General features: G+C 47.3%; 2 protein-coding genes across 2 annotated transcripts; both read right to left on the bottom strand.

Annotated features, from left to right (window-relative positions):
• Nucleotides 1-296: 296 nt before the first annotated feature.
• On the bottom strand, nt 297-9,608 carry KRT26 (keratin 26). Its single transcript, XM_062215954.1, has 8 exons — nt 9,186-9,608; nt 8,330-8,412; nt 7,383-7,539; nt 7,093-7,254; nt 6,885-7,010; nt 3,787-4,004; nt 1,810-1,877; nt 297-746 (listed from the first exon to the last, which is right to left on the bottom strand). The coding sequence occupies exons 1-8, from the start codon at nt 9,606-9,608 to the stop codon at nt 595-597; spliced, it is 1,389 nt and encodes a 462-aa protein (XP_062071938.1). The 3' UTR covers nt 297-594.
• A 7,314-nt stretch (nt 9,609-16,922) lies between these two features.
• KRT27 (keratin 27) lies at nt 16,923-21,970 on the bottom strand. The gene is made up of 8 exons (XM_062215870.1): nt 21,569-21,970; nt 20,897-20,979; nt 19,683-19,839; nt 19,116-19,277; nt 18,905-19,030; nt 17,386-17,603; nt 17,176-17,225; nt 16,923-17,062 (listed from the first exon to the last, which is right to left on the bottom strand). The coding sequence occupies exons 1-8, from the start codon at nt 21,968-21,970 to the stop codon at nt 16,923-16,925; spliced, it is 1,338 nt and encodes a 445-aa protein (XP_062071854.1).

The raw sequence follows: 21,970 nt of genomic DNA, 5'->3' as shown, positions 1-21,970 counted from the left end.
CCACATTTGCTTGGTCGTCACCACGGTGGAGACAGGGAGACACACGTGCTGTACCATCAGAAAGCAGCTACCCAGATTCAGATTTGGTAAAGTAGATTTGCTGCTCATCTACGCGGGCTAAGCTTAGTGAGGGTGAACACAGCTGTAGTCTCTTTCTTTCACAGCCACACCAGTCCAAACGCAAGGGCTTAAGCCACAGAGCCATTGCGGTACAGATTTGGGACCAGCGATGGGTGCTAGTGCCCTTTCCAGCTTACTTGTTGTCAACTGAGATCAAGGTAACTGCGAAGCGGAGCATAGTAGTTTATTAGCACGTCCTCAGTATTGTCACTGTGGCATCAGCTGTGGAAAGGAAGGAAGAACCAGGCTGATAACAAATAGCTTGAAACAGAAGAATGTTAATGAAATGACAAACAAGGCCCCCGAAATGAAAGTAGGAACTAGGGACAGAGCAAGCTAGTTTCTTCCCCTGAAACGGATTCTATGCAAAGAATATGGGCAGAAATGAACCCCCCCCCCCCCTTAGGTGGCTGGATGAGTGGGATTTTGGGAAGGCAGGCTTTCTTTTCGTTGCCATTCATGACCCGTTCTTCACTATGCAGTTTTCGAAGGTACTCGTTGCTCCACTGTGATGTTGCTGACTTTAGAGGATTTCTCTTCCACTGAGTGTATGATCAGTGAAAGGACATTGCCAAGCTGATCCAGTTCCTCAACCACAGTTTTCACAACAGTTTCTTCCGTGGAGTCTAAAAGAAAATAAATGAGAGTTTAGTGCTCACCCTTAGCAGGTTAAAAGGCATCTAGTTATGCTACATGTGTTTTTATGCGCTGGGGCATAGAAGGTTAAGCCTCCACCTGCAGTGCCAGCATCCCATATGGGCACCGGTTCTAGTCCCGGCCGCTCCTCTTCCCATCCAGCTCTGTGCTGTGGCCCCGGGAAAGCAGTGGAGGATGGCCCAAGTCCTTGGGCCCCTGCACCCGCATGGGAGACCGGGAAGAAGCTCCTGGCTTCTGGCTTCGGATCAGCATAGCTTCGGCTGTTGCGGCCATTTGGGGAGTGAACCAACGGAAGGAAGACCTTTCTCTCTGTCTCTCAGTAACTCTACCTCTCAAATAAATAAATAAAATCTTAAAAAAAAAAAAAATCAATGCATAGCAAGAGTCTGAACTATCTTATGAGCAGGTATTTCAAAAATATCCATGGAGACGGAGTTAAAAGATAAGTTTATTTTGGTGCAAAATTTTTTGAAATCCATACAGATAAGGGGATTTTCAGAAGCTTATGGAAAATGTATATTATGAAAAAACTATGCATGGGTTTCAAAATATTTTTGATCCGAAACCGACCTTATTTTTAAATTCCATTTTCCAACAAACCTTTGAAGAACTCTTGTATTTAGCTGTTTTTAGAGAAATGGGTGTTTGAAAGCGTGAATGAAACATGAATTAAAACAACTTAAGTATTGGGCATGTATGGGCGTAGAGCAAGGAATTTTGTCTTTTCTTAAATATCAAGGCTGGCCCTATTTTTATGCTTTAAAATAAAGTAGCTCTTTTGCCAAGGCATTGAAACTGTGAAAAATGGCATGTTTCAGGACAGAAAGATGTTGGGGGATACATCCTGCATTTCAGTTGTTTTGTCATTTGATGTCTGCTTTACAGAAATACAAGATGCCCACGTGGAGAACTCTCATTTAGTCACTAGAACTAAACTGAGAAACAGATTCTATGTAATTTAAAAATAAGTGACTTATTTAATAAAACTGAGGACGACTGGAAGAGTTACGTCATGTAGAAAACCTTCGATACCTTTCACTGCGTTTCCAGACTTCACCACCCTGCAGCCTTTTGATCTGGGACATGTGGAAAGGCCTCTTCTGTGAAGAAAAGAGTAGATTCTTGCATTTTTTCTTTCAACTGGGAGCTCATAAATAATGGGGGCTGGCGCTGTGGTGCAGCAGGTTAAAGCCCCAGCGTGCAGCACCGGCATCCCATATGGGTGCCAGTTCCACTCCTGGTTGCTTCACTTCCAATCCAGCTCCCTGCTCATGCTCCTGAGAGGGCAGCAGAGGATGGCTCAAGTCCTTGGGCCCCTGCACCCAGGTGGGAGACCCAGAAGAAGCTTCTGGTTCCTGGCTTCTGGCTTTGGATCGCTCAGCTCCGGACATTGCAGCCATTTAGGGAGTGAACCAGCGGATGGAAGACCTTTCTCTCTCTGTCTCTACCTCTCTCTTTAACTCTTTCAAATTAATAAAAATAAATCTTTTTTTTTTAAAAAAATAGAATAAATAATGACAAGTTGGGAATAAGAGGTCTGGCGTTCTAACTTCGGTAAGATTCAACTTCCTTGGGCGTTTAGGGACATGAGTGAGCGTCTCGTGACTTCAGCTTGGTGAGAGAAAAATCTTATGTGGATTTTTGGGACCAGAAATGGCCACATGGCAAGACAGAGCTATCACTTCTTTGATCTAGCCATGTAGGTAACCCCAAGTTCTCATTTGAACTTTTCCATCAGTTGGCTAATGCCTGCGTGTGGTGTGCCTACTCAGTAGGAACACTGGGCTGGGTGCAACAGAAAACACAGAGCTGGGGGCTGGGCATTGGGCTCGGTGGTTCCGGGGATGCCTGCATCCCATGTGGGAGTCCCGGCTCTTCCTTGGGTTGGAGTCCTGGCTCTGCTTCTGACTCAGCTTCCTGCTAATGCACATCCCGAGAGGCAGCAGATGGTCACTCAAGTGCCTGGGTCTCCACCGCTCATGTGCGAGACCCAGATGGACTTCCAGGTTCCTGGGTTCTGCTTGGCCCAGCTCAGGTGTTGTGGGCATTTGGGGGGATAAACCCACAGATGGCACCCTATCTCTCTGCCTTGTAAATAATTGAAAGAAAGAGAGAGAGAGAGAGAGAGAGAGAGAGAGAGAGAGAGAAAGAAAGGAAGAAAGAAAGAAAGGAAGGAAGGAAGAAAGAAAGGAAGGAAGGAAGGAAGGAAGAAAGAAATATATAGGGCCAAGAAATAAGCAATTTACGATTTTGAAAAGAAAAAATATTTACTCACAAAGTGAGCTCTGCCACGCCGAGAATTGTGCCTAAGAGAGGTGAAACCCAGCGGTAAAGCAGCGATGTGCTCTGAGGAGGGAGTAGTCCCGGAAGGGGCTGCCCCTGGGCTTGGAGGATGCCCAAGATGTGACCCAGTCCTGGTGCGACCGCGGGTAAACACTCAGTAATAGCCGGTGATGACCAAGCGCCTCCGGCCCTGGCCACGAGGGCTTGCCAGGCTGGTTTCGGTGTTATCCCAGTTTTACCAGGGAGGGCACCGGGTGCAGGAGGCTAAGCGATGGGCTCCGGTTCCCGCAGCCTGTGACTCACACCGGGGCTGCAACTCTGGGGCTGTTGCTCTTGGCTGCGGAACCGTGGCGCCGCCCCAGTGAGCTCGTCCTCATCTTCATTCCTCATCTCTAACGCGGCATGCAAGTGGGGGTGACGAGTGCGGTAGGAGCAACACAGGGTGACTTAGGGTAAGAAAGCAAGCGGCTTCCACGCTAAGCTGTAGAGAGCCGTGTTTCCTGCGGAGCACCTGAACCGGCAGACATCCTGGATCTAAACAAGCGTCCTCTATATTAGGATGCATACAGGTACTTTCTAGACTGTCTGTGCTCTGCTTTGACTGCGACATGTCACAGTACGTGAGTGAGGACCTCTGGGACGTGATCCTTCTAGCAGGAAATTCTAGGACGCGTTCTCGGGAAACACGCGGAGAAAGCCTGGCTGACGTGAGGGCGGGTGGCTCACCTGTCTTGGCCGTCAAGTAAGGTGCAGTACGTCTCGATCTCCTTCTCTAAGAAGACTTTGATGTCGAGCAGCTGCTCGTGCGCCAGCTTCTGGCCGGCGGTTTCCGTCCGGATCTGCTGCAGCTGCTCCTCCATGGCCCGGATCTGATCCTGGATTTGCTGGAGCTGGAGGCAGTAATTTCCTTCCATCTCCGCCAAGGAGCTCTCGTAGGACTCTTTCTGCGAGAGGAACCAAGGAAGGCTGTGACTATGCAAAGTGCAATGGTGGTGTATGCTTTCACCCGTCCCAGGGAGTTAAGCTGCGGTTTGCTTCTCCCAAGCCCCATGTCCAAGTTGCGGTTCAAGTCCTGGCTGCTCCTCTTCCCATCCAGTGTCCTACTCATGGGCTGGGAAGGAAGCACACGATGGCCCAAGTTCATGGGCCCCTGCTACCCATGTGGGAGATACAGATGGAGTGCTGGCTCCTGGCTTCAGCCTGGCCCAGGCTACACCATTGTGGCCATCTGGGGAGTGAATCAGCGGATAGAAGATCTCTCTGTCTCTCAGCCTCTCCCTCTCACTCTGAAGTTCTTCCTTTCAAATAAATAAATAAATAACCTTTAAGAAAAAAAAAATCAAGCAGCTTCAAGGTGAAAAAGAAACATTTGTCCAAGGTCTAAATGTTTTCCATCAAAAATTAACTTTTGCAAGATTAATAAAAATGACTCTCCACTGAAAAAAGTCATTTTCCCAGATTTGGGATTGGTGAATCAGAAGTAATGTTTATGGAGAGATTTGTAATAGTGAATATACTTTCTTTTGTAAGGTGTATGTGAGTAGTTGCACAAGTGTACTTGGTGTTTTCCATTACACATTGTTTCCTTAGACACCTGCATCTATTATATACCTGTGGATTGACTGTGAGCACACACACACTGCTTCAGTTTGGATGTGGCTTGCATGTGTCCTGCAAAGGTGCGTGTGTTGGAAGTTAGGTCCTTGGTGTGGCCGTGTTGAGAGGAGGCCTGGGGAGCAGCTCGTGGGTCACGGATGGTGCTGTCTCAGGATACAGTAGGGAGCCTCTCACCTCCCCACACCCCCAGCCCTGCTCTTTGGCTTCCTGTCTGGCCCTGAGGTCTCTCCCCCGGAATGCACTCCTGCCATGTTGTCACCTCCTGTGTCATGAAGCAGCCAGTGGGGCCCTCGCCAGAGCTGCTGCCATGCTGTTTGGACTTTCAGCCTCCGAAACTGTGAGCTAAATAAACCTCTTCTCTTTGTAAGCATCCAGTCTTGGGCATTTCATTACCGTAACAGAAAACAGACACACAGGCATATACACACTCACAGACACATACATATACACACACACTCTTATATATACACACATATACACATGCACACTCACATGCATATACTCACACACATATACACTCACACACACAATCACATATACATGCACACTCACACACATACACACATACACAGGCATGCACTCACACATATGTATATGCACATACACTCATATGTGCATACACACATACACACACACTGGCACAGCCACACACACACTTATGCATATACATAGACACACACATATAAACATGCAGACTTACACATATATATACACATATAAACATGTACACACATAGACATACACACACATGTACACACACGTAAGTATATACACTCATATGTACACACACATATACACACATTGGCACAGTCACACACATACACATGTACATACACACATACACACATGCACAGTGATGCACATATACTGATACATATACACACATAACACACATACACACATGCATACACTCACACACACATATACACACATACACTCATGTGTACATACACACATACACACATGCACAGTGATGCACATATACTGATACATATACACACATAACACACATACACACATGCATACACTCACACATACATACACACACATACACTCATGTGTACATACACACATACACACATGTACACTCACACACATATACTGATACATATACACACATAACACACATACACACATGCATACACTCACACACACATATACACACATACACTCATGTGTACATACACACATACACACATGCACGCTCACACACATACTAACACATATACACACATAACACACATACATACATACACACACTCACACATACATATACACACATACACTCATGTGTACATACACACATACACACATGTACACTCACACAATATACTGATACATATACACACATAACACACATACACACATACACACACTCACACATACATATACACACATACACTCATGTGTACATACACACATACACACATGCACGCTCACACACATACTGACACATATACACACATAACACACATACACACATACACACACTCACACATACATATACATACATACACTCATGTGTACATACACACATACACACATGCACGCTCACACACATACTGACACATATACACACATAACACACATACACACATACACACACTCACACATACATATACACACATACACTCATGTGTACATACACACATACACACATGCACGCTCACACACATACTGACACATATACACACATAACACACATACACACATGCATACACTCACACATACATATACACACATACACTCGTGTGTACATACACACATACACAAATGCACGCTCACACACATACTGACACATATACACACATAACACACATACACACATACATACACTCACACACATATACACACATACACTCATGTGTACATACACACATACACACATGCACGCTCACACACATACTGACACATATACACACATAACACACATGCATACACTCACACATACATATACACACATATACACTCATGTACATACACACATGCACGCTCACACATACAGATACATATACACACATACACACATGCATACACTCATACATATACACATACACTCATGTGTACATACACACATACACACATGCACGCTCACACACATACTGACACATATACACACATAACACACATACACTCATACACACACACTCACACACATTCACACTCACACTCACCCACACCCCGATTCAATGGCGGTTGCGACGTACCACAGCCAGGAGGGACTGCAGTTCTATCTCCAGGGTTTGCAGGCTGCGCTTCAGCTCCGTCAGCTCACTTCTGGCCGCGGCGGCTGCCCCCACATCATCGGAAATCTGTTGCTGCAGCAGCGCACTCTGGAGAGCGATTGTCAGAGGCGTTAGTGGCCCGCGGGACCGTGCGCTGGACACGCGGTGCGTGCCGCCGCGGCGGAAGTACCTTCTCGTTGAACCTGGCCTCGGCGTCTCTGCGGTTCTCCTCGGCCAGGTGCTCGTACTCAGCCCTCATGTTGTTCAGCAGGAGGGTCAGGTCCACGCCCGGGGCTGCGGCCATCTCCACGCTCACGGTCCCCCCTGAGGCACTTTGCAGGACTCGCATTTCCTGGAAGAGGGGCCCGTGTGCCTACCCACAGCCGGGGACCCTGGCGGACGGTCGCGGGCTGCTGTGGAAGGAGCAGCGGGCTTGAAGCGGGAGAGAGCGGCGATCGAAGCAGCCCGCAGGCTCCTTACCTCCTGGTGGTTTGCTTTGAGATACGCCAGCTCCTCGCCGAGGGTCTCGCACTGGGTCTCCAGGTCCGCGGCGCTGAGGGTCAGCTCGTCCAGCACCCTGCGGAGGCCGTTGGTGTCGGCCTCCACGCTCTGGTGCAGAGCCAGCTCGTTCTCGTACCTGAAAGTCATTGAGCTGCTTGAGACCTGTCTGGGCGGGAGCCAGGCGTTTCGTGTCCTGGACACATTTCGGAAGCTTCCCGCAGCTGGGACGTGCTAGAACAGGTGGAGACACCTGCTGGTTTACAAAGATTATTTGAGAGGTGTCTTTGTCTTCAGAGCTGGTTTTTGTCAGCCAATGTGCTGAACGGTGAAATTACAATGCTGTCAGCTTTTAAACATTTGTGATTGCCCCTGTTTGGAAATTTCTTGAGTTTTAGAATTTTTGATTGATGTCGAATGTACACACTTGCATGGGCAAAGTGCAGTATTTCAGCCCAGGCACACAGTGTCAGCTGATCGAATCAAGAAGTCAGCATCCCCACCTCCCCACCTTTCCTCCATGTTCCGAGTCCTCCAGCGCCTCTCGTCCCTTCCTCTCTCCCTTTCTACATCCACATACATGCTATGTCTGTCATACATTGCTTCTGGGTGATACCCCTCTGTGCTCTGGAGCACCCGAGCCTGTTACTTCTCTCTAACAACACTTCCATTCCCTTTGTCCAGCCTCCCTCTATGGCCCCTCCCACCCCTCCCAGTCTCTAGTAATTACTCATCTCCATTCAAGTCAACGTTTTACAACTTCTACACATAGCTAGCCATTTTTATAAGGACATCTTAATGCAATTTCTTCATTGATTTAGAATAACCCTATACAATTATTTTTGGTTTAAAAGCAAAATATCTATTCTTTAATCCAGCTCTGGCAGTTTTACTTTTATTAGTATAATCATTGAAGAATTTTCACCTACTTCAGCCTGAAGTCGTCGGCTGTCAGTCTGGCATTGTCATTTTGTAGAACAATGCTGGCATTGTTGGTGGTTGCAGAAATGATCTAAATAGGATAGAGTGTGCAAAATGAAGTACCAAAAGGCCCAGGCACCCGTAGACTTCAGTGTGATCTATATGTTCTTAACCCATCAGATCTCTTTCAGCATCACTTTTTTTCTATATTGGAAGAATCTGGGTTTTCTTCACTTAATAATACATGTCCCATCTTAAGAGTCACGAGGATACTTTTATTACTCTTGATCAAAAGGCATGAGTTCAATATAAGAACAACAAAATGACGACACAATCAGTCCTCTGCACTCATGGGTTCCCCATCCACAAGTTCAACCAACCATGGATGGAAAATGTTTTGTAAAAATTGTGGTTATACTGAACATTGGCAGACTTTTCCTGTCCCTATTCTGTAAGCAATGCAACGTAACAGCTCTGTAGGTAGCTTTTACATTGCACTAGGTGCTGGAAGCACTCTGGGGGTGATGCAAAGTATACAGGAGATGTGTGTAGCGTCTATGCAACTGCCATGCCATTTCATATAAGGGACTGGAGCATCCACAGATCCTGGTGTTTGCAGGAAGTTCCTGGAACCCATCCCCTGTGGACATCTGAGAGGCAATGGCATCTATTTGGAAACTTTCTCTTTCATTACTTACTTCCACAGATTTCAATTGCCAGGCACTGCCCTTAGTACTGGGAATAGACAGGCAACAAATTCTGTATCACACACATTTTCTGACTACACTTAATATTTTCTTTTCTTTTTTTTGTGTGTGTATACCCCAAATCTGCAGTAAGAGTATGCAGAGCTGTGTTTCCTACCTGGCTTTTCAGATCTTCAATGACTGGGAAGTATCTGCTATAGTCATGGTCAAGCCCGCGGGAACAGCCAGGCCCGTATTTCTCGCACCAGCTGTTGATCTTCTGCTCTAGATAGGCGTTTTCCTCCTCCAGGGCTCGCACATGGTCTAGGTAGGATGCCAAGCGGTCGTTGAGGTTCTGCATAGTGACCTTCTCGTTGCCGGAGAGGAGGCCGTAGTCATTTGCAAGAAAGCCAGCAGAGATGGCGCTTCTGGACCCGCCACCCCCAGCAGAAATGCACCCGACAGTGGAAGGAAAGCTGCTGTCCGCCCCTGACCCGCCCCACACATTCCCAGCTGCAAAGCTGGTTCCTCCACCAGACAGCCTGACAGACCCAGCTCGCGAGCAGATCCGCCTCGATCCACTAGGAAGCCGGAAAGACATGGCGACAGCGCAGCCGAGCGACCTCCTCCCAGACAGAAGCAAAGCCAAAGAGAGCCTTTTCCAGAGGTTAGCGCCACTGGCCTTTTATAGGATTCAGGAGTCATTTCAGATGTACCTATATCAATCTATAATGAAATAGTTCTTGCACCCTAATTGCTGTTTTCCATAATTGGGTGATTTTTAATAGTGTCCAGTTTGTAGGCGGCAGGGTGCCTTCAAGGATATTTTTTATATATAAAAAGGTGCCGGGTGGAGTAATATGAAATCATAGCTTCGAAGGTCAAAATTACATGTGACTAAATGTACAGTGCACCTTTCTGACCTCTGGAATGAAGTCAAGGTTTTCCTTTCATATACCAAGAATTGATAATTCAAATGAGAAATGCCTTCGGCTTTTGTCCTGCAAATACTCATAGAATGTTTCTATTATTCTTACTTTGAATGTGCTCTTCCTTTTTAAAAATATTTATTTATTTGAAAGGCAGAGTTAGAGAGAGAGAGGGAGAGAGAGAAATAATCCATCCAGGGGCTGGTGCTGTGGCTCACTAGGTTAATCCTCCACCTGCAGTGCCAGCATCCCATATGGGTGCCGGGTTCTAGTCCCGGTTGCCCCTCTTCCAGTCCAGCTCTCTGCTGTGGCCTGGGAGGGCAGTGGAGGATGGCCCAAGTGCTTGGGCCCCTGTACCCGCATGGGAGACTGGGGAGAAGCACCTGGCTCCTGGCTTTGGATTGGCATAGCTCTGGCTGTAGTGGACATTTAGTGGGTGTGTGTGTGTGAAGCAATGGAAGGAAGACTTTTCTCTCTGTCTCTCTCTCTCACTCTCTAACTCTATCTGTCAAAAAAAAAAAAAAAAAAAACTTCCATCCATTGGTCCAAATCTCTGTAATAGCTATGGCTGAGCCAGACCAGAGCTAGGAGCCCAGAACTCCATCTGTGGGTCTCCCCTGTGAATGGTGTGGGCCCAAGCACTCAACCCGTCCTCCACTGACTTTCCAGGTGCATTCGCAGGGAACTGGCTCAGAAATGGGCAGCTAGGACTCAAGCTGGTACCCGTATGGGATGCTGGCGTTGTAGGCAGTGGTTAACCCCCTGTGCCATGACACTGGTGCCCCTGCCTTCCCTGGCAGCACAACTGTTTTCCAGAGAGACTCGTTGTCTACTCATCTTGTGGTAGTGGGGGTTTTTAAACTGATTTTTTTTAAATTGAAAACTGAAGTCATAGAAGACTTTATCAACCTCACTAAAATCCATGGATATCTGGTCTTGATGGAGAGTTATTTGTCTGAGATGTCTGGGTTTGGTCTAAGAGCAAAACAGCAGTTCGTGTAAGTGAGTCTTCAAACTATTCACTTTCTTACCTCAAAGGTATTATTTACTGCCTTTTAGCTTAAAATGATATATTTAAGGCAGTTTTTAAAACCTGGAAGCCTTTTATTTAAGGTATACAGACTTCACGCATTTCACATTTACAAATTTAGGAACATAGAGATTCTTCTCATCCTACCCTCCCTCCCACCCTAAGGCATTGTTTTGAGAAGTGAGCCTCATACCCATCCCTGGGGAGTAAAATATATGAAGGAGAAGGCTGCTTCATCGTGCCTAGAAAAAACAGCGTTATGGTAGACAAGATGGACGACTCCATCCCCGTGCCCTGATGCTCTAGGGAAATTGTCTTGTCTTGTGCTTCATTTCCCTACTGGGCAAATGAAAATAATAACATCAAGTAGTGGCAAATGAATGTTGAGCAGCACCTATAATGAAAGATGGTCTGAACGGCACAAACATTTTGTAAGTATCAATTATTTGAATTATTATAATAACGTGGCCATGTTAGATAGGGTCAAGTCTTTATCACTTAAAATGGAACAAATTGATTGGTTAACTGATTTCTGGTTGGTTTTGAAACAGTGCCTACTTTTCTGAATGAGATTTCATTTTTTTTTTTAATTTATTTATTCAAGAGGCAGAGAGAGAGAGAGAGAGAGAGAGAGCACTCCTTTCATTAGTTCACTCTCTGAATGCTTGCAATGGCCCCACGTTGAAGCTGGGGCCAACAAAGCAATCCCAGTCTTGCACATGGGCAGCACAAGTCCAGCTGCTTGAGCCATCACTGCCACTGCCCAGGGTCTGCACCGACAGGAAGCTGGAGTCGGAAGCTAGAGCTGAGGACCACACTCCAATGAGTGATGTGGTATCCTCACAGTGGCTTCACCACTGAGGCAAATGTATCTCCACGAGATTTTTCAATGCTGTGGATATCAAATACTTTGGGAAACACCCAATATTATTGTCATGAAAAGCTATGGAATATTTGATGGTTGGAATGCATGAATCGTTTTGACCAAAACTGCTTAGAAATAATAAATACAAAAGTGTAAGTTGGACCATCAGCTCCTGTTTAGAACAGTGCATGGTAAGTTAAGAGGCAGAAACTTCATACTGGTGTTGCTGTGACCCTGATCCAAGTTTTACTCTTTTGTCCACAGTTCCCACGAACAGAACACAGCAGACAGAGCACACTGCCAGTGCAACAGGCAACAAGCCTTGAGCTTCTCAGAGACAAGATTTTATGAAGCTGCAAAGTGTTATTAACCTAATCTGTTTATCTCTAGATAGCTTATAAATAGTAATTAACTCATAATCTTGTGTGAAATAAGTAAAGCATATAATATTTCAGACGTGAGTTGGCTCTGAAGCTAAGTAACAGGGCAGATCATAGAGCATTTCTTCAGCAGAGGGAGACTGGAAGGTATGATGCGTGTCTCCATGAAATGCCGCCACCTACTTACAGATCTATCAGATTCTTTTAATCACAGATTTCTCCTAGCCTAATATTTAGTATAAACGTTCAGATATGCTTTGGTCCTTTTTGGAAGTGGGGCCTATACTTAACAAACTCTCTTTTTTAAAGAGTTATTTATTTATTTATTAGAAGGACTGAGTTAGAGAGAGAGGAAGACACACACACACACACACACAGATTGAGAGAGAGAGAGAGAAAGAACTTCCATCTACTGGTCCATTCCCCCAAATGGCCGCAACGCCAGGCCTGGGCCAGGCTGAAGCCAGGAGCCAGGAGCTTCTTCCAGGTCTCCCTTGTGGGTACAGGAGCCCAAGTACTTGGGCCATTTTCCATTGCTTTCCCAGGCCACAGCAGAGAGCTGGATCTTAAGAGGAGTGGTCAAGACACAAACTGGCGCCTGTATGGGATGCTGGTGTTGCAGGTGGCTGCTTAACTCACTAGACCACAAAGCTGGCCCCAACAAACTCTTACTGCTTCTATCTATGTATGTCTTCCCCAAGACTGATCATTTTAGTCATGGTATAAATTGGCATTCAATAATATACCATTTTTTTTCCATTTTTTTTAGGATCTTTGAGGTATTAGCATGTTGTATAATATGCACATCAAGGGTATTTAAAACAACTGAATTGGGGCGGGCACTGTGGTGCCGTGGGTTAAGCTGCCATCTGCAATGCTGGCATCCCATATGGGCACTGGTTCAAGTCCTGGCTGCTCCACTTTCAATCCGGTTCCCTGCTAATGCATCTGGGAAAGCAGTGGAGGGTGGTTCAAGTCCTTGAGCCCCTGAACCCACTTGGGAGACCCAGAAGAAGCTCCTGGCTTCCACCTGGCCCAGCCCCAGCCATTGTGGCCATCTGGGCAGTAAATTGGCAGTTGGAAGATCTCTCTCTAACTCTCCTCTCTCTCTAACTCTGACTTTAAAATAAATAATCTTTAAAGATAAAAATAAAAAATTGAATTGAACTCATGCTGTGCAGTGTTGATGTCTCCTTATTTTGCGATGTTTTTGAATCACAAGATTTAATTCTAATACTCATATGCTAATTCCCCCTCCCCCAATTTTTTGTTTAGTTGCAAATATGCCCTTGTTTAAAATTCACATTCTACATTTCTTTTAGCGGAGCACAGAAGGTTTTTCCTGAACATAAACGAGGTTTATGTTGCCTCTGGGCTTCTAGTGTATCTGGGAACTGATTCCGGTTGCACTCTTTCCTTGTCCCAGGTAATTCCTCTCTGTGTTTGTGACATTCTAAGGGCTCTGTGTATCCCAGAGTGACTGGAGTTAGCACGCACATGGTCTATTTAACCCTTCTCTTGCCAGAAGGTGATGGTACAGGGTTCTCACCAGCATGGGTTTGCCGTGGTTAAGCACACAGACTCTGAGCCGGGCTGCCTGGGCTGACATTCCAGCCCCTCCAGTCACGGGCCATGTGACCTTGGACAAAGTGTTCACCTGTTCTCTGTCTCAGAAATAATGATGGTAGTCCCTACCCCATGGGGTTGTTGCAGGAGTTAAATGCTGCTCACAAAAGGTCTGGCACACAGCAGGTGCGGATTGTCAAATGTTACAGATTCTTTCCTGGAAGTTGTGATGCCTTGGTGTTGGGCATCTCAAGTACTGATAAATTGGAGCTATTTAACAATTTTTGAAAAGTTGTAGATTTAATTGTTTAGAGCAGTGTTAGGTTCACAGCAACACTGAGAGACAAGCAGAGATTTCCCATCTACATCTGCCCACTTGCCATCTGCACAGCCTGCCGCGCTGTCTGCCTCTCTCATCAGAGCCGTGCGCTTGTTCAGATGGATGAGTCTCCCCTGGCACATCATTTTCACCCGAAGTCCATGACTTATGTAAGAACTGCGTCTCGGTGTTGTACATTCTGTGAACAGACAGGTGCGCAATGCCGGGCACCTACCCTCATGGTGTCATTCACTGCTCTGAAAATCCTCAGGGCTCCATCTAACTCATCCCCGCCCCCAATGGTGAGCACGGATCTCGTGACGTCTCCGCGGTCTCCCCTTTCTGGAACACCTTGCAGGTGGAGTCGTAGAGGATAAAGCCTACTCAGATGGGCTTCTTTCTCTCAGTGATACACATCTAAGTTTCCTTACATGAGGCTTTTCATGGCTTGATAGCTAATTTCCACCCTCCAGCTTACTGCAGTCTGTTTGCCCATTCACCTACTCAAGGACATCTTGGGGGCTTTCAAATGTGGGCACTTAGGAAGAAAGCTGCTGTACGTATTTCTGTGCAAGTTTTTTAAAAATTTATTATTTATTTGAAAGGCAGCATTAAAGAGAGGCAGAAGGAGAGAAAGAGAGAGAGAGAGAGAGAGAGAGAGAGAGAATCTTTCATTCGCTGGTTCACTCCTCAAATGGCCACAATGCCTGGAGCTAGACTAATCTGAAGCCAGGAGCTAGGAGCTTCTTCCAGGTCCCCCACGTGGGTGCAGGGGCCAAGGACTTGGGCCATCTTCCACTGCCTTCCCAGGCCATAGCAGAGAGCTGGATCAGAAGTGGAGCAACTGGGATTCAAACTGGCACTCATATGGAATGCTGGCACTGCAGGTGGTGGCAATGCCCTCTATGCCACAGCGCCGGCCCCTCTAAGCAAATTTTTGCATGGACATAAAACTGAACCCAAAATACACTTTTTTTTCTTATTTTTTAAATTTTATTATTTTATTAAACTTTTATTTAATGAATATAAATTTCCATTTTTATTTTTATTTTTGACAGGCAGAGTGGACAGTGAGAGAGAGACAGAGAGAAAGGTCTTCCTTTTGCTGTTGGTTCACCCTCCAATGGCCGCCGCAGTAGCGCGCTGCGGCCGGCGCACCGCGCTGATCCGATGGCAGGAGCCAGGTGCTTCTCCTGGTCTCCCATGGGGTGCACGGCCCAAGCACTTGGGCCATTCTCCACTGCACTCCCTGGCCACAGCAGAGAGCTGGCCTGGAAGAGGGGCAATCAGGACAGGATCGGTGCCCCAACCGGGACTTGAACCCTGTGTGCCGGCGCCACAAGGCGGAGGATTAGCCTAGTGAGCCGTGGCGCCGGCCCAAAATACACTTTTAACACCTCTGGGTGAAGTTCTCATCTGGGAAGAGAATGTTTAGCTCTGGAAGAAACTGCTCGATTGTCTTCCAAAGACGTTAAGTGCTTTTGATTAAGGAACCGCATGGGAGGATGTTTTCTCCTCTGGATTTTGATATCGGGGGATAGGTTGAGAGGGCCACGTAATTAGAAAGTTAAGCATTTGCCATAGGTTCACGCACATGAGAAGGACAAGAGGAAGACAGCTTAAAGGTGGCTGTGATTTAGCCCTCATGAGCCAGCCCCACAAAGTGCAGGAACACGGTACTGGATCAGAGAAAAGCGGGCTGTGTCTGTTGCGTGGGGTTGGTGTGCGGGAGCCAAATCGGTGTCATCTTCAACTAAGCCTCTGGAGGGTTTTCTGCTGAGTTTATACCCCCCTGAAGCCTTGAGCCAAGGTTTAGAGAAATATCAGCTCACTGAAAGTCATGCTGGACTTGAGGGACACCTTGCTCTGCCTTCTTGGATGGCAAACCTCCAGGAGGGTGCTTGTGAATCCCCGCCTTCGCGGCGAAATGATGCGTCAGACACCTTGGGAATTCTCTCGCCCTGGTCCCCACGCTCTCACCATTAATAGCCTCTCCTTGAACTTCAGGATGTCGCTGGCTCTTCAATTCCCCATTCCTATTCCTATGAGCATGTTGAACTTGGGGGTTGATTTTATTAACTCTTTCTGTTTTCATTATCTAGCATTTAATGTGTGGTCAATAAACATTTACTGAAGGATGGAAGGGAGATAAAATTTTACAGAGATGTGAAAAAGACTCCAATTAATTTCCATGCTGAACTTACTCCCCACTGGTGAAGACCACTGAATTCAATGGGAGACATTAAGGACATTGGAGGGTATATTTAAAGTGCAAAGAGGGAGCAGGCATTTAGGCTTGAGGTTAAGACACTGGTGAAGGTGTCTGCACCCTATGTCACACTGACGAGGTTTGATGCCCGGCTCTGACTGTCAACTCCAATTTCCTGCTAATGTGCACCTAAGGGGGTGGCAGTGGTGGCTCAAGTAGTTGGGCTCCTGCCACCTGCATGAGAGACCCAGACTGAGTTCCCAGCTCTGAGCTTTGGCCAGTTCCGCGCTAACCATTGCAGGCATTTTGGGAGTGAACCAGTGGATGAGCGCCCTCTCTGTTTATCTGTCTCCGTCTTTGGCTCTCTGCTTCTTGAATAAATACGAATTTGAATACCTCTCAATGCAAAGATGGATCAGAACCAGGGAGGTTGACTTGCAACAGGAGAAGTTTTATTGAAATACCAGCAGAGAGAAAGTCAAAGAAGCATCACTAGTCTAAAACAGCTTGTCTCAATTCATTGGCAGAAGAGCAGAAAAATAAAAGGACCCTTATTAGGAGTCTCGTTTCCCTTTGGTGTTCTACGTCAGGGGCCAATCCTTTCCGAGAGCTGCCGTTCAGGAAGGCACCCGCTGTTCGCTCTTGGTGCTGGCTTTGGCGGACTTCTCTTCCACGGTGTGGACTCTGGATGAGAGAACTTTGCCACGAGGATCTATTTCTTCCACAACGGTCTTAACAATGCTGCTTATAAGCGAGTCTACAACGACACACACGCACCGTTAGAATTTCTCAGATTCATAAATGAGAAAGAATCCATCATGTGACACGCATACAAATAACCCCTTAGTGCTTCCCACTGCTTTTGCTCACCTTTTATCTGAGTTCCTGGTTCTCTGTAACCTTTTGTTTTAGAACAAGAACTGTGAAAATACAGACAGCATGCATGAATTATTTCCATTTGTATTGTTGAGGAAATGGAAAAGCTACATTTTATACAACAGAACCCATTAAGCAACTGAACTTAGACTTGATTTCTATAACCTTACAGCCGGTTGTTTTCTCGGTAGAAGCAGTGCTTACCCCTCCTCGCCATCGATCAGGCGGCAGTAGGTCTCGATCTCCTTCTCCAGGTGGACCTTGATGTCCAGCAGCTGCTCGTACTCGAGTTTCTGGCCCTCGGTCTCGGTTCTGACCTGGTGCAGCTGCTCCTCCAGGGCCCCGATCTGGGCCTGGATGTGCGCGAGCTGTGTGCAGTAGTTGCCCTCGGTCTCCGTCAGGGAGCACTCCAGGGAGTGTTTCTGTGGTTTGGTAAAGACATCGTTTGTTAGAAAATGTCACAGCATTGAGGCAGAATAAGCCCACGCACTCAAGAGATAAATGAGTGTCATCCTTACATAATGTAAATCATCACATTTGCCCCACAGAGTCCCTTCGGTCATTGTCTATTACTGCCTTTGTTAGATGTCACATCATTTTTCTACTTGTGTTGGTGACGAATGTTACCCACATGCCCAGTTGTGTTAGAAAGATGAACTTGTCACTTCCCAGGGCACAGTCTACAGATCCTGCTCCCTGCACCAAAGCAGCCCGTGCGTGTACAGTCTGACACAATTGGCCATTCTCCCTAGGAATAACCCCTTCCCGTGCTCTCTGCCACCTCATTTCTAGTCAGGTGCAACCTTCTCTCATGCACATTCTCGCTCTTCCACGAAAAAACAATCCAACAGCCAACTGTATAAACTTTGCAGAAGTAGGATGAGCCAAGCAAAATAAAGGCCTTTGTAGGCTTTAGTTGGATGCCCTCGCTTGTGATACAGACCCCCAGAGAGAACGTGTGCTGAAACTTTACACGGATGGAGGTGAGAGTCTCTTACCCTTCACCTTCCAGGGTTTTTCTGCAAGTCCTGATTTTAGATATGCTCACAGCCTCTTCTGTGCATCAACTCTGGATGTTTTCCAGCCATTGCCGGAAAGATTAAGATGTGGGAGTTGGAAAACTGGGAGAGAAATCCTGGTTCCTTGGTATGCAACTGTGGGACTGTGGGAACTGCTTTGAGCCTTCTTTGAATCTCGGATTCTTTTGGAAATAATGACATGGGTTTTAAAGTCTGCCCCGCCCATGCCCCAGGATGACCGTGAATGAGCACGTGGGTGAAAGTACGGGGCAAACCCTTCATGAAGAAGGTTATTATCATTAGACACACTTAGCTTCACACCTCTGCTTCTTGTTTATACCAGGTAGACACTGGCTAAGTGCTCTTAATTCAGCAGCCAAAAGGAATGCTGGAAGAAGCCGTGAGGGGCCGGAAGGAGTTTTTGTTCTCCATTGGCAGTGATTTTGGATCTTTTGGCAAGGGAGAGAAGATGCGGGGTAAAAACTATTTTCTTTCGCAAATACCTCAACATAGTCGTGTTTGCTAATTTGTAATACATAATTATGAACATGTAGTATAACTTTCTGGCAAAGAGGATTCTTAGTGTCTTCTGTCGATACAGTGATGCATGGACAAAACCTAAACTAAGTAATATTTTTGGGAAACAAAATCTTTATTCCCCCCTCCCTCAGTTTCTGAAAATCTGTGTGGTGCTTCCTGCTCACCGTGGCCAGGAGGGACTGCAGCTCGATCTCCAACGTCTGCAGGGTGCGCTTCATCTCGGTCAGCTCGTTGCGGGCAGAGGTGGTGGCGCCCACGTCCTCCGAGATCTGCTGCTGCAGGGACGCGCTCTGCAAGGGGGGAGCCCGTGAGCGCGCGGCTTGCGCCCGCGCCCGCGCCTTCTCCGGGTTCGCGCACCCCGCGGGAGCCACACACCTTCTCATTGAACCAGGCCTCGGCGTCCCTGCGGTTGTGCTCGGCCAGGGCTTCGTACTCGGCGCGCATGTTGTTCAGCATCAGCGTGAGGTCCACGCCGGGCGCCGCGTTCATCTCCACGTTCACGTTGCCGCCGGCGGCGCACTGCAGCGCCTTCATCTCCTGCGGGGATGTGTTTAACAGAGCGAGGCTCCGAATGCGGGCTCAATATGTAGATGCACACATATATTTTAAACGTTGAATTGGAATACAGTATACATGCCAGGAAAGGCACATAAGTGCACAGAGACATGAGTATTTTTGTCCTCTGATCGCACGCATAACCAGCAGCCAAATGACGAACAAAACATTGCTATTAGGATATGAATATTTTTAGAGGAGCCAGCTGGACAGGATACCTAGGATTAGAAACTCATAGCAGCCGGCCGTGGAATCTGTCTCTTTGCAGAGAGGCAAGCCCCATGGAGAAGTGGACAAGCCCCTCCTAGCACGTTAACTCAATATTGACCTTCACGGTGAAGCTTGGGCAGAGGCGGATGGCGGACGCCCGGGAGGCAGCACACCTACCTCCTCGTGGTTCTTCTTCAGGTAGGCCAGCTCCTCGCTCAGGGTTTCCAGCTGAATCTCCAGGTCTGTCCGGCACAGGGTCAGCTCGTCCAGCACCCTGCGCAGCCCGTTGATGTCGGCCTCCACGCTCTGGTGCAGGGCCAGCTCGTTCTCATACCTTCGGAAAGTATTTGAAAATTCCCTGTCATTTGATCTCATGTCACATCCCTTTGAGATCATGAAACTCAAACTAGGCTTTATGTAAAAAGAAAAAAATAATTATTTATTTCTTTGAAGGGGAGGTGTAGGGGAAATCTTCCACTCGTGGCTTCAATCCCACAATGCCTGCAGCAGTCAGGGTTAGACCAGGCCAATGCCAGGAGCTGGGAACTCTATCTCAGTTTCCCGTATGGGTGGAGGGACCCAACTACTTGAGTCATTGCCTGCTGCCTCCCAGGGTGCTCATTAGCAGGAAGCTGGAATTGGGAGCAGAGCCGATCTCAAACCCTGGCACTCTAATGAGATGCAGGCATCCCAGGCAGTGTGTCAACAACCAAGCACCATCCACCCTGCAAACTAAGCTCTGAGATAAAACTGTTCAGACCTCAGCTCCATCACCCACAGAATGCAATAAGCGCACTTCTTTGAAGCAAGAGAATGGAAACACTGAAAATGCTCTTTCATACAAGTTCAACATTCACTTGTGTTAGCCCTCAAATTTCCCAAGCAAAATATGTATTATTCTAAATATTCAAGTGGTTTAGAACAATTAATGAATAAACAAATGCAAAGAATGGAGCCCACCTCAAGCAGAGGATGGAAGATAAAAGAGGGGTTGGTGGCTGAGGCACCGATGGGCAAGCCGCCCCTTGAGATGCCTGCCTCCCATATTGGCTGGCCTGGTTCGAGTCCCAGCTACTCTGCTTCTGATCCAGCTTCCTGTAGTGCATCCTGGGAGGCAGCAGAAGACGGCTTGAGTATTTGAACCCAAGTACTTGCCACTCATGAAGGAGATGCAGGTGAGTTAATGGCATCTGGCTTTGGCCTGGGCCAGCCTGGCTGCTGTGGGCATTTGGAATGACAAACCAGTGGACGGAAGATGGCTCTCTCTCTCTCTCTCTCTCTCTCTCTCTCTCTCTCACCCTGCCTTTCAAAGAAACAAACAGATCTTTGAAAAAATAAAAAAGAGAAGAGGGCACTGCGTCGACAGCTTTGTCTGCGCCCGGTCCACTCACTTCAGCCGGAAGTCGTCGGCAGTGAGTCTCGCGTTGTCGTTTTGGAGGATCACACTGGCGTTGCTCGCAGTGGCAGAAATGATCTGGTAAGTGGAGAGTTAGGCAAGAGCGAGGAAACGTTTATTTCCTTGAACTAAAGATACCCAGCAAATGACGGTAATACTCCCAGCATTTGTCTCTAGTGACAAGACGACTTCTTTGAAAAATAGCAAGTGTCAAGGCCTCTTCTAATCCCCACCCCAGTCGTAAAAACTCTTTCTATGGGAAAACTTATAAATACATAGTTGGGCACATGGATGGGTTTGGATATTTTCATATTAGTAAAAGCATATATGCGCCCTAACACCACATGATGGGGTGGTCCATAGCCAAAGATGAACATTTTAATAGACATTCTTTTTACTTTCAAAAATGAACTACTGAAATTTAGAAGCTGAGAGCCAGGCCCTGTAGTTTGTGATAGCTTTTCCGAGGAGATTTCATAAAGGAATTCGAAGATATGCTGACTTGGGAGCAAAGATTTTTTGTTTCGGATATCCCCCATTTCTGAAATCCATTTCCATATGACATAGTTTCCAGGAACTTTGGGGAGACCCTCCCATGTTCCTGTGCATGCCTGTGGCTACATCCCCGCACTCATGGCGCCCACACTCAGAGCATCGCGCTTCTCACCTGGTTCCCGAGGTCCTCGATGATTGAGAAGTACCTGCTGTAGTCGTGATCCAGGCCACGGCACGAGCCAGGCCCGTACTGCTCATACCAGGCCTTGATCTTCTGCTCCAGCTCGGCGTTGGCCTCCTCCAGGGCGCGCACGTTGTCCAGGTAGGAGGCCAGGCGGTCGTTGAGGTTCTGCATGGTCACCTTCCCGTTGCCCGAGAGGAGGCCGTTTTCACTGCCCATGTAAGCCACGCAAGAAGCGCTTCCCCCACCCAGTCCTCCGCCATAGCCTCCCGCGGAGAAGCCGCTTCCAATGCCGGGCACACCGCACGCAGTTCCCGCGCCGGTCAGCCTCGCTGAGCCGGCGGCCCCGCAGGAGCCGAGGCGTCTGGATGCTGCAGAGAAGCGCAGGGACAT

The sequence above is a fragment of the Lepus europaeus genome, chromosome 18 (genome assembly GCF_033115175.1).
Source record: "Lepus europaeus isolate LE1 chromosome 18, mLepTim1.pri, whole genome shotgun sequence".
NCBI lineage: Eukaryota > Metazoa > Chordata > Mammalia > Lagomorpha > Leporidae > Lepus > Lepus europaeus.
This window is presented reverse-complemented; position numbering and strand designations above follow the sequence as displayed.

What these genes read in the sequence shown, in the direction of transcription:
- KRT27 (XM_062215870.1), bottom strand. Translation starts at nt 21,970, where the DNA reads ATGTCCCTGCGCTTCTCTGCAGCATCCAGACGCCTCGGCTCCTGCGGG. An exon ending in TGAAGAAGAACCACGAGGAG is followed by an intron (nt 19,278 to 19,682) that starts GTAGGTGTGCTG and finishes ACATCCCCGCAG; the next exon opens with GAGATGAAGGCGCTGCAGTG. An exon ending in TGCAGTCCCTCCTGGCCACG is followed by an intron (nt 17,604 to 18,904) that starts GTGAGCAGGAAG and finishes ACCAAACCACAG; the next exon opens with AAACACTCCCTGGAGTGCTC.
- KRT26 (XM_062215954.1), bottom strand. Translation starts at nt 9,608, where the DNA reads ATGTCTTTCCGGCTTCCTAGTGGATCGAGGCGGATCTGCTCGCGAGCT. An exon ending in GCCGACGACTTCAGGCTGAA is followed by an intron (nt 7,540 to 8,329) that starts GTAGGTGAAAAT and finishes AATGACTTTCAG; the next exon opens with GTACGAGAACGAGCTGGCTC. An exon ending in TGCAGTCCCTCCTGGCTGTG is followed by an intron (nt 4,005 to 6,884) that starts GTACGTCGCAAC and finishes TTCCTCTCGCAG; the next exon opens with AAAGAGTCCTACGAGAGCTC.